Below are 11852 nucleotides of genomic sequence, written 5' to 3' on the forward strand. Positions count from 1 at the left end.
GACAGAAGCGTGGAATATGACAGACTGTAAACTTGCGTGGTGTATTATTATCAGTTGAACGAGATTGAGACAATTTTTTTAATTTATATTAGAAATCAATTTTTTTAGATATATTTTCTTACAATGCCACCTAAAAAAGATGCAAAAGGAGGAGCAAAAGCTGCTCCAGCCAAAGGTGGAGCAGGTGGAAAGAAAGGTGGTGCCGGAGATGAAGGTTTGTTCATGAAGTATAAAGTCTCGCAGCGCAAAAATATTATGAATCGGTTACGGATTTTTTATTGCAGCTGGCGGCAAGGAGAAGAAAGGAGGAAACGCTGTAAAAGTTCGTCACATTTTGTGTGAGAAGCAAGGCAAGATCCTAGAAGCTCTGGAGAAACTGAAAGAAGGACAAAGCTTCAATGTGGTGGCCACTAACTACAGTGAGGACAAAGCTCGACAAGGTGGCGATTTGGGATGGCAAATCCGAGGAGCAATGGTCGGACCATTCCAGGATGCAGCTTTTGCGTTACCAATTTCGACAATAAATGCCCCGAAATACACAGACCCGCCAATCAAAACCAAATTTGGTTATCACATCATTATGGTTGAAGGGAAGAAATAAACTGTAAGCTTATTTTTGAGAATCATGTTCAATCTTAACTTTAATAAATATGAATAAATGAACACATTTACAAAATTAATAGCTCTTTTTCAATGAGTATTTCCGGTCACCTTCCACCGATTTGATGAATTCTCCCGTTCTGAAGAAGCAATAAGCCACCGCATAAAGCACCACGTAGTTAAAAACGCTTTCAAAGTACGTCCTGCGAATGTAAATGTAACCAACTTCCTCCCGAGCGAAGAAAAAGAAATTGGACAAAACCGAGAGGACGAACACGTGTGTGCCCACCAGCGCTCCCAGTTTCGTATTGGTTCCGAAAACGTTTTTAACGAACCCTTCCATTACTATACAAATCCAATTGAGTGCGGACCAGATCATGACAAATGTGTAAAGTCCATGCCAAATGTAGATGAAGATAAACGTGATGGAACTGGCGAAGATCTTACGAGTGTTGGACGAAGTCTTGGTGCACAGCTGAGTGTAGATATACCTGAAATTGGAATTTTGGTTTCATAAATTTAATTCCAACAGCAATAATAATTCAAACTTACTTGAACAGAAACTCATACAGTCCTCGATCAAAAAACTTCCACATATCCGAATACAGATGAACTCGGCCAATACATATCGGTTTGTGAGGCATCAAAACCCCGTCAAAGGTACCAAAGGCTATTCCAATTCCATAAAACACTACGTATTTTACGTAGAAGAACTGTCCCATCATGTAGCCTAAGCCATACAAAGCCCATAAGTTAACGTGTTGCAATAACTAGAATTATATACCATTGATAATATTAATTCGCCACACATTTCAATAATGTATATCATTTTACCTTCAAATCCAGTTGGATTACATTAATGTAGAAGAAGTGTTGACCGGCTTCCATCACCAATGCCCAGAAAAAGCATATAATCAATCGCATAACTAATGTTTTCAATCGTTCCAAGGTGTTCAAACTCTCCATTGGCCATCGGACCTTTTGACACTCCTTAAATCTTTCGTAGATGATTACTGGACCAAATAACAGCAACGGGAAGTAAAACGAGTATCCCAGCAAATCCACAAACTTGTAATTCTGCGCATTCCCTCTAGCGTTAACTCGATCCAAACAAAAGCATGTGCATTTGATAACGTTCCACGAAATAATTATGCTGAACTCCAACAGCTTATCGTTGTCGATGTCAAGCAAAACGTTCAACTGATCATAAAAGAACAAAATTTTTACGCTATTTATCATCGCTATCCACAGAAATGCTTTGATCCACAGAACGGCTGCGCTTTTCGTCCAATGCCCAATCGCGTAAAAGGTCAAATTTTGCCAAATCAGTATCAGCAAAACCTTGTATCCATAAATGTAGAATACTGCTGCACAACCGAAAACGGTCAGTGCCAAAGAAACCTGCCTTACTCGCAAATATCTTATTACCTCAAATAAAATCGCATGTAAGGCAAAAATCAGCATGTTACTTATGGCATACTTTTTGTAGATCTCCCATTCCCAATCGTAATCATCGCGTCGTCGACCCTTGAAAATTGACCAACCTTCCTCCAGGTAGTAGTAGTTTTGAAGGCTTTCTAAAATTGAAATAAGCATGAATGAGCCTTTGAAATGAAATTAGTTTTCTTTCTCGAATATTCTTACCATTGCTCAGTTCGTAATTTTTGTAGAACGAATAAAATAAGCACGAAACGTAAAATACAATGCACAACGCTGTATCAATCGGAATCTTGAACGATCCCATGGTGACACACTTTCCCCGCTGCTCCCTACAATTTGTTTTGAAACGCCAGAACGACCAACGTTTGTCGGACTAAATTCATTCATCGGCAACTGTCATTATGAATGACCGTCTATGCTTGTTTACAACTTTTACTTCTATTTTACGCACACCACAACTGTTACCGTTAGTTTTGTCTCGCCAGCCGGATACCAACACAACCAAGCTGTGAATCGTAAACAAAATCGTAGTCAATTTCAGGTGAGTGATTTTAGGTTTTGGTTGGGCACTTTTACCTTAAAATTGCATCGAAGAAAACACTTTCTAACTATTTTAGCAATGAACGGTGATGTAGGCGTATGAAAGTGATAAAAAATTACTACATTACGGAAAGTTTTACGGTGTTAATCTGCACTTATTTCTGCCGGTCACTGGTGTGGCTGTGCGTCAGATGTTTTGACACACGTTGTTTTGTGTGGGATGAACGACAATAAGTGCGGTATGCAGCTGCAAACAAAATGTCTCACAAAATTGAAACAATGGAGTCGCCATAAATATTTATCAACTGACAAAACTATGTGCAAACATTGTAAAAGCTTTGCTGATATGACTTGCGATGTATATTTATGTATGGTCTATTAAAATGATACAAATCTGATTTTCACTTTTTGTCTACCTATCAGACTAACAATTATATGTAATGTTTCAATATTTTCGTATTTATTAAATTTAATGTATTCCGAAATGCTGCAAATGTGAACAGAAAAAAATATCAAAATGAATCTTCAAAAATCACCAACATATTTTTAAGAATTTCTCATTGAAGCTTTGCAATTCTTGGCTGCATTTGGTAGTGAAAATATACATTTTAGAGTTTTTGTTTCCTAAAATTTATGTTTCTCTTTGAATACTTCCAATAACTCTTTACGATATTTTTACAGGAGAATTTTTTGTAGATATTCAAGTATTCTGATATGAATTTACCAAAGTTTTGTATTCTGACGAATTTATCTAAAGATTCATATTGAAATGCAATCAGGGGTTACCTCAAAAATTTGTTCAGAACACTTCTGAAGTAGGAAAGAAACCTACTAGAAATCAGTATTTATCGATCCCCCCTGGAACTACATCAAGCAACTTCATCGGGGGAGGGCTGTGCTCATGCACTTCGTCAATTTCAGCCTCTAGCTGCTAGTTCGCTGTTAAAGCTTAATGTCGTCAAAAACAAATATTTTTTAGAGAAGTTACGTTTCTGTTCCAAAATCATTTTTGGCAAGAGGTCTTTATGTTCCTATTTTAAAGGAACTCAGTCGCTACCAGCCTGACGAAAAGCTTTTTTAGTCTTGTGGTAAAGGCTGTCATGGAATTTAGGGGTTAGAAGCAAAATGATGTCAGTGACCTAATTTTGTGATAATCTGCTCTGAACATTTTTCAGCAATTTTTCATTCTGTAAGAATTGTATGGTATTAAAACAGAACAAACTAGTCTTGAAAAATTGTGCTATTTTTTAGTTGAGCGGAAAAGTCACCTGAAAATATCGTTAGAACGATTGGAAACATAATAATTTCCTCAACTCAACTCAACTCTATTTAAAACGACCAAAATGTTACTTACACCGCTTTGTGTTTGAGCCCCTTAAACATAGTAACTGTCAATTTCTAGCCCAGGGTCGTAGCTTCACAGCACACAAAAAAAAAATTGCTAATGTTTGTCCTACCCATGGTTCCGAACGTGGTCGCGCCTCTGTGTGTAGGGCTGTGGCTATATCCTCCCAACTGGCACTGTTGAACGCGTTCTTGACGTGTATTGTTACCATTGCGCAGTATCGATTGCCTCTCCTCTTCTGCTTGGACGCTTTCTCCGCGCACGCGATGACTGCCCGAATAGCATCCACCGTCGAAGTCTTTTTACGGAATCCGAACTGCTTTTTCGACAATCCGTTCTCGCCTTCCGTGTAGATCGTCAGCCTGCCGAGGATGACCTTCTCCAGAAGTTTGCCAAGAGTATCCAGCATGGTCTATATGAAGCAGGATCCCCTGGCGGTTTTCCCGGTTTTGGCAGTAACACTAGCTTCTGCACCTTCCATCTGTCTGGGAAGCAGCCTGTCCTGAATATGTCTGGGAACGCCAAGATTGCTGCCCTTAGCGCTACATTAGGGATACCATCTGGTCCGGGAGCTTTGTTTAGCTTCAATCCTTTCGCAACCCTTATCAGCTCGACGTTAGACACTTGTATACCGGCATTTTCTTCATCTACGTCAGCGTACGGTGTGGGCGGCCACGCGGTTGGATCATGCGTAGGAAAGAGACCGTTCACTAACGCCTTCAGTTTGTCGGGACACATTTTACCTGGGGCAACTAGGCCCTTGATCTTCCACTACTCGATAGGCGTTCGCAGGGCCGTACATTTTCGTTTCATTGAAAGCATTTTCAGTCCCCAACTGACTGACTCAAGCTTGCCTTTCAATTGAAACTCTACTGTTTCGTTTCAATTCGACGAACCTTTCCTTTCATCGCAGCAAGCGTAGTCTCTCATCTCTTTCGTGCTGCTTATGCGTCGTGCGTCATAAATCGGAGCCTCACCGCAGCGAGCTGGTCTTTCAATCGGTAGTCCCTAACTTTAGGAGCTGATTAATTCAAATGAACGACGTTGTAGCCCGCATAGTTTCTCTATCTTATTTAATTACTCAGCAAGTTACATAATTACATTGCAAAAAATAGGTAAAATTCAATTTAAAACATTTTGATAGATTTCAATGAAATTAAATGAAACGAAATTCTTACTCTTTCACCTTCCTTGTTCATTGCTTTCAATTCGGATAACGAAACGAATGAGTGTGGAACGAAGAACGAAGCGACGCAGTTGTTCGTCACCATTGAGACGACACAAACCAAGCGTCGTGTTTCACAAAATGCTTTCGAAAATGCACAGCCCTGGGCGTTCGTATATCGTGTGACAGGTACGATTATACTCTATTCCCAGGGACGTCAAGGAAATTTTCATTACGAAAAGATCCTGGACCGACCGGGATTCGAACCCAGACTTCGAACTCTAGCCACTCGGCTAAGGAAGGCCCCAAGAACAAATACTATTTTTGAATTATTAGCAGATTTTATGAGACATCTCTAGATTAATCCTGAGAACTTCTGGGGAATCTTCTGACAATATTTTTGAAAGAAAAACCAGATATTTCTATAAGAATACCTTCAAAAAAATCCTGTTGTAATACTTGAATTAACACTAGAAAAATTGAAGGAAATAACTTTCTGAAGCAATACATACAGGATATTGTCAAAACATTTTTTAAAAGTAAGTGCTGCATGAATTATGTAAATAATCATTTACAAGTCCTAAAGAATTTTTAAATTAATACAGTATGACCCGTAAAAAGATGCGAAGATCATCATGTCATGTTTTAATGTAGGTCAGCCATTACATGAAAAACCGATCTAGTGGGGCACCGAATTCCGTGAAAATTTGCTATTTTGTTCTGTATCCGAAATATCCTTATTTCGTGTTTTTTGATTTTTGTATTAGAGTGACCATTTCCAAAATAGGGTGACCAGAAAAATCGCGACTTCGCAAAATTTGTATTTAAAAAAAATCATGATTTTTAAACCGCTTGATCGATTTTCAATTTCAAAAATCAAAAATTTCCTTTTTTCGTGTTTTGAAGGCCTCTCGACTAAAAGGGCTATTACTGTTCTCTTTTTCTCTAGAAAGTTCAGAAAATTTTACGTTTACTGTCAAATTTTCAGCGATGCATGTTTTTTGATGTTTGAGATAGGGGAACTTACGTATTCTCGGCAGTCTTAGCCGATGCCGCGCTTTTTTTGTAATTTTCTCGGACATCAGCAGACAAATTCCGCTTTTGTCTGTTTACATTTATGCGTAGCTCAATCCTCTATCGATTCACACCGACAGACTTGTCAAAATGCTTTTGGAAACGTTTTTACAACGTGTGACTGTTGTCGGCAACCTCATTCTCTTCGGCAGCTCCAAATCAGTCGCATTTTGAGGCGTGTTCATTTGAATTGATGATATCTCTGGCAATATTGTTTGTTCAGTCACGAAAATCTCGTCAGCTGGAAGCGGGTAGAACAAAGAATCATCTGAATTTTTTCATTGATGTATTTTGGTAGAAAGATACTGTGTATTTGGCGTTTGAAATTTGATTGCCGATAATAGTCAAATGGTGCCGAAGCCATAAGTCTCCCTATATTTTTTTGAAAATAACAAATCAGTCTTTTTTTATCGGCAAACACTGTAGGTCTCAGTGCATTAGATTTTTCATTTAACCCAAGATCGGTCGCATGCGTGTACTGAGTACACGCACCTCGAAAACAGCTCGCTCTTCATATACAACTCGAGCGAGGCGGTGCCGGTATTGGCTGAAAGCGCGACCGCTCTTGAGTTAAAAAATCATAACTTTTGAACAGCTCAATCGATTTCCAATAATTTTTTTATGGAATAAAAGATTTCAACTTTTCAGCGTTCTCTAAGACAAATATGACAAAAATTTCCCTAGATAGGGAAGTTATTTCGAAATATACTACAGTGATAAACAAAAGGGGCCCAGATAGCCGTAGCGGTAAACACGCAGCTATTCAGCATGACCATGCTGAGGGTCGTGGGTTCGAATCCCGCTGGTCGAGGATCTTTTCGTAAAGGAAATTTTCTCGATTCCCAGGGCATAGAGTATCTTCGTACCTGCCACACGTTATGCACATGCAAAAATGGTCAATCGGCAAAGAAAGCTCTCAATTAATAACTGTGGAAGTGCTCATGAGAACACTTATCTGATAAGCAGGCTTTGTCCCAGTTGGGACGTAACGCCAGAAAGAAGAAGAAGAAGAAGTACAGTGATAATAAATTACATTCACTCACAAAAACAATAAAAATAAAGCTTATGGATGCTATATTTACGTTCAAACAATTTTCGTATTTTTTTATGGGCCAAACTGTACCGTAAAGTACCCATATTTTGCGCGCGCTCCTAATTTCGTTCACTGACATTTTTAACATACCGTAAAATGGGGTGTTAAGGAATCGTAGGGGGGGACTTAAGGGATTGAACTTCTCCATCAACTTTGACAAGTCACAAAAACGTCGAAAGTCGATATATCAGTCATCTGAAATGCTTGATTTGTTCGGAGGATTGTGAGCTGCGTTATGTGATAAGGGATGTCTATTATAATACCGTACAAATACATTGTAGAGTGTAGATATTGGAAACTCTTCGAAACATTTTTGTTCGAATTTTCTGGGCCAAATACATTTAACTACAAAACTATGAAACAATATTAAGAAAAATATATGTAACTTTGAAGATAAGTATATTTAATTGAGATTATAACGCAAACAAAAACTTTTGAAAATGTTATCTAGAACTCGACTTTTAATATTTCTTATGGAAAAAGTGTCTTTTTGAAAATAAGTAGTGTTTTAAGGTATTATCTCTTATACTTTTTCCAAGTTACTAAACTCATTCGAATGATGCCGTAGTATATTCCAATAACATTTTGGCTTCTTCCGTGAAGTAAAACAGCATTGTAAAAGTTAAGGTGAAGATGCCTCGAAGCCAAACCTCAAATTTTCAAGAGCACGAATCTAGAGAATCAGACTGCGGTTTAAACTGAAAATATAATCGATTGGTTACCAAACATATCTAATCTCGAAAATCGGTAAAACTGGGCGAAAAATCTTTATAACAACGAAGTAAATACGGGATTTTTCTTGAAACTATTTCTAAAACTTGTTCGATTACGCTTGTAAAATGTTTTGGAAGTTTGAATGATTCTTTCATTTGGAAATGGTTTTGAAGCCATTGATCCTTTTAGTGATACACCTATAAAGTGGTAAAGAATAATAAGCTCTTATAGCTCTTTTTGGGAACCATTGCGGTATCGTCGGGCACTAAACGAATTGTGTTATAGAGTGTGCGTTAGATACTGGAACACTTTTCTTCCGTTTTTTTTTCGACCATTCCACTGGGTGTTGCATGCAAATACCTTGTTTAGTGTAGTGTTTTATTTACAGGGCTAATTGGCCTTTTTCCCTATTAAAAACAGCTTGTTGAAATTATCCGTATATCATAGATTATTTACGAAGTTGCTCTGCATAGCTTATAGGTTTCGTAAACTGTAAATATATAGTTTATGATCCTGTTTCGTACAAGTATAAAAATCATTTCAAGACAATTTTACCATATATTGAAAGTTCCCAAATAGGATTAATAACTATGTAAGATTTAGCAGTTAAAATAAAACGGTTTGCGTTTCCAGGAGTTCCAAGTTCAATAATGTTGATGTAATATTATGTATTGATTAAGGTTGAACATAATCATGAATTTGAATGAAAGCATCAAAGTTATTGACCAAAAAGATTATGTTTTGTTGATGGCAAAATATGGTTTTATCGACTCAAATTCCTTAACACTCCATTTTACATTTCCGTCAAAAATCACACATTTTTATGATTATCTCAGGAATCTGTCATAGGATTCTCATAATTGTATTTGGCTTTTAATATACATGACGTGAGCATTGTAGGGCTGTCCTTTGTTCAATTATTGACATTCTAGAAGTTGCTTGAATTTCGAATTGAAATGTTTTTTCATCCCTTAAGGTGAAGATGAATCGAAGCCAAACCTCAAATTTTCAAGAGCACGGATCTGGAGAACCAAACATCCGTTTAAGCTGAAAACTTTATCGATTGGTCACTCGCTGGTGGTGATCAATCGATTAAGTTTTCAGCTCAAACGGGTATTCGGTTCTCCAGATTCGTGCTCTTGAAAATTTGAGGATTGGCTTCGATTCATCCCAACCTTAACACCCCATTTTACTGTATTTTGCGAAACATTTTTTGTTGGCTAGTATCTTGAATAATTACCCATAACGCGGGTAGATCACCTTTTCGTGGTGCGTTATGGGGTAAAGATCTACCAATGAGTCCTAGTCCTGATTGCTTCAAACGAAGAGAAGGAACACTATTAGTCCTTGTTACATTTAAAATGTTGTTTAAAGTGAAAAGTCTCGGTTTTCCAGTAGCCGAGAATGACCTTGAGACAAGGAAAAAAATGAGTCGAAATCAACAAGTTGTTTTCTAATCTTTTATTTATTTAGTTCTCTAGTTTGAAGAAGTAAGGACTAGGATACTGATGCATGAACAATATCGTTGTCACTTCTTGACTTTATCATCCGATCCGATTTTGACTGATAAAGGTACCCACCACACTCTTCGAAGGGTTTAAAAAGCGGAACCTTTCAATTAGAATCCTTTCCTGTGATGAAGTTGACAACTGTAAAAAAATGAATACTTTTTCACTTCTCGATAGTGACAAAGTAATACGACATGCACTATACAATGGACTACAATAGATCAAATATTGGTCGCAGTGGTTTATATTCCGAACAGAAAAAAAAAATCTTGAATAATTCTACTTCAGTCATAGTTACATAAAATGCAATCATATAGTCTAATATGTAGTAACAAATATGGATAAAATGGCAGTGAGCGAAATTGGGAACATGCGTGAAATAAGGTAGGATCACAGTATTTAGAAGAATAACACAGCGCAACAAAAATGACATTTTTGCGTGTCTCAAGGATTAAATAATGTGTCTAGTAAATTTGGGGTTGCTGAATCTGATGCTATTCTCAGAAATGTTCCAGCACGTCACAATTTTTAGCTACAGGTCGCAAAAGTTTAATAAAATTCTGGTTTTTTGATGTTTGCATTAAATTTCAAGTATATTTTATCAAACCCTTTTGTGATCTAATCCACCAAAAGTTTAATAAAATTCTGGTTTTTTGATGTTTGCATGAAATTTCAAGTATATTTTATCAAACCCTTTTGTGATCTAATCCACCAATCCTACAAAATTGGACTCAAGCTTTCATTTTTTATATAATTTGGTTGAAATCAAACGATAAAATTTAGATTAAACCGATTTTTTTAACATGCTTTCTGTCTCCATGCAAAATTCTTCGTTTCTCTTATATGGGGAAGTACAATACTTTTTGAAACCATCAAAAAATAACTTTTCCGCATCCAAAGTGGTACGAACTTTGTTAATAAGTATTGTTATACACATAAAGATTGAATTCTGTGGCAAATTAAGCAAATAAATTCCCTTACAAGCTGGCAATCTTGCATGCAAGATAGGGGGAGATCCCCCAGTACCGGACACATAAGCCACTAAATTCATAATTCGAAAAATATTGGTTTTATGAGCTCGTGTTACCCATTTATGATAAATATTATCATTTTTATAGTGTACAAAAATAAATTTGAAAATATAAATATGAATTTTGACATTGCATTTTGATTATGTATTTTAGTACCAAATTGATCGATCTTGAAAGGTGGCACCCAATACCGGAAATGCCTCGAATTCTGTAAATTTGAACATCATTGAATGTGTTTACTATAGGAATAGTATATTATTGCCGCAATGTTGCATTTGCAACATTTACAAGAACAATTTGAGTTCTTCTTATTTTACAAGATGTCCATCAAAATCCTCTTTTATATATGATGAAAAGTAGCACATTTTACGATATTGTTCTGAATGTTCATTCTTCTTAGTTCTATCGCATGTTTGATACCATGATCGACGGAATCCATGAAAAATGAATGTATTTTGAGACACTTGTGCAATAATTACAAAGATAACATATAACAAATCAAGCTGTCCGAAACTGGGGGACAGGAAGTGCTTAACCAAAATTGTAAGTTGTCCGTATTTAGTTCAATTATGGTACAAAATACATTTATACTATCAAATTAGGATTATTTTCGAACATGCTTACATGATCCAAAGTATTTTTTCATATTCAAAAAAATTACTAAATAGGCTGAATATTAAAGCGATACGTCAATTTTTTTAAGATTTTCAAAATTTTCTACTTTTTTAAAAGGGCATGCATATTTCAAGGATGTGTTATTCTACGCAAACATTAGTCTCCATAATAGCTTCCTTTCTTTCTAATACACCATCTTGATTGGACCATGATTTCTCAATTTTTTGACTTTGTCCGGTATTGGGTGCTGTCCGGTACTGGGGGATCTCCCCCTATTTATTTTTTCAAAGGCGAAGGCGGGCCGTGGTCGCTTAATCTGAATACCTATGCCATACTGAACTTGCTCATACTGGCCAAATTGTCCGCGATAGTGTTCGCCACTTTACCTTTGTCATTCTCCTCGTACAGCAGTTTTGGTATATGATGGCTCCGTTGAAATCGACTTTGCCGTTTAGTATTTTGGCCTGCGCTTGAGCACCGATTCCGCTGGAGGACATGGGGCTTCCTGCTGGTTCGTTAGCTTGATAACGAACCAGCAGGAACGTGATAACGTGCCGCAAATGAGCACTATTCGGAAGGTACAAAAATAATTAACAACCAGAATAATAACACATGTGCAAAACACTTACCGTTGTGGATGGACTGCAACACTCACTTAAAGTTTTCCACGTACCGATTGTAGTCCTTGATGTTCCTTGATGGCACAGGATTGCTTCAAATTCTGGCG

General features: G+C 37.0%; 2 protein-coding genes across 4 annotated transcripts; one reads left to right on the forward strand and one right to left on the reverse strand.

Moving 5' to 3' along the window:
* On the forward strand, positions 1 to 680 carry LOC110681134 (peptidyl-prolyl cis-trans isomerase NIMA-interacting 4-like). The gene is made up of 3 exons (XM_021856908.1): positions 1 to 41; positions 109 to 214; positions 285 to 680. The coding sequence occupies exons 2-3, from the start codon at positions 124 to 126 to the stop codon at positions 599 to 601; spliced, it is 408 nt and encodes a 135-aa protein (XP_021712600.1). The 5' UTR covers positions 1 to 41; positions 109 to 123; the 3' UTR covers positions 602 to 680.
* Positions 611 to 2981, reverse strand: LOC110681133 (protein-cysteine N-palmitoyltransferase Rasp-like). Of its 3 annotated transcripts, XM_021856907.1 has the most exons (6): positions 2617 to 2980; positions 2245 to 2546; positions 2081 to 2177; positions 1435 to 2028; positions 1153 to 1370; positions 611 to 1091 (listed from the first exon to the last, which is right to left on the reverse strand). In XM_021856907.1, the coding sequence occupies exons 3-6, from the start codon at positions 2096 to 2098 to the stop codon at positions 677 to 679; spliced, it is 1245 nt and encodes a 414-aa protein (XP_021712599.1). In that variant the 5' UTR covers positions 2099 to 2177; positions 2245 to 2546; positions 2617 to 2980; the 3' UTR covers positions 611 to 676. The 3 variants fall into 3 exon arrangements, with proteins under 3 accessions (XP_021712599.1, XP_021712597.1, XP_021712598.1); XM_021856905.1 differs by having other exon boundaries at positions 1435 to 2177; positions 2617 to 2981; XM_021856906.1 differs by lacking the exon at positions 2617 to 2980 and having other exon boundaries at positions 1435 to 2177; positions 2245 to 2566.
* Between the last annotated feature and the right edge of the window lie 8871 nt (positions 2982 to 11852).

This window comes from Aedes aegypti, unplaced genomic scaffold (assembly GCF_002204515.2).
Source record: "Aedes aegypti strain LVP_AGWG unplaced genomic scaffold, AaegL5.0 Primary Assembly AGWG_AaegL5_hic_scaff_458_PBJ_arrow, whole genome shotgun sequence".
In the NCBI taxonomy this organism is placed as follows: Eukaryota; Metazoa; Arthropoda; class Insecta; order Diptera; family Culicidae; genus Aedes; species Aedes aegypti.

What these genes read in the sequence shown, in the direction of transcription:
- LOC110681134 (XM_021856908.1), top strand. Translation starts at nt 124, where the DNA reads ATGCCACCTAAAAAAGATGCAAAAGGAGGAGCAAAAGCTGCTCCAGCC. An exon ending in AGGTGGTGCCGGAGATGAAG is followed by an intron (nt 215 to 284) that starts GTTTGTTCATGA and finishes TTTTTATTGCAG; the next exon opens with CTGGCGGCAAGGAGAAGAAA.
- LOC110681133 (XM_021856905.1), bottom strand. Translation starts at nt 2,344, where the DNA reads ATGGGATCGTTCAAGATTCCGATTGATACAGCGTTGTGCATTGTATTT. An exon ending in AAATTACGAACTGAGCAATG is followed by an intron (nt 2,178 to 2,244) that starts GTAAGAATATTC and finishes TTTCAATTTTAG; the next exon opens with AAAGCCTTCAAAACTACTAC. An exon ending in TAATCCAACTGGATTTGAAG is followed by an intron (nt 1,371 to 1,434) that starts GTAAAATGATAT and finishes ATATAATTCTAG; the next exon opens with TTATTGCAACACGTTAACTT.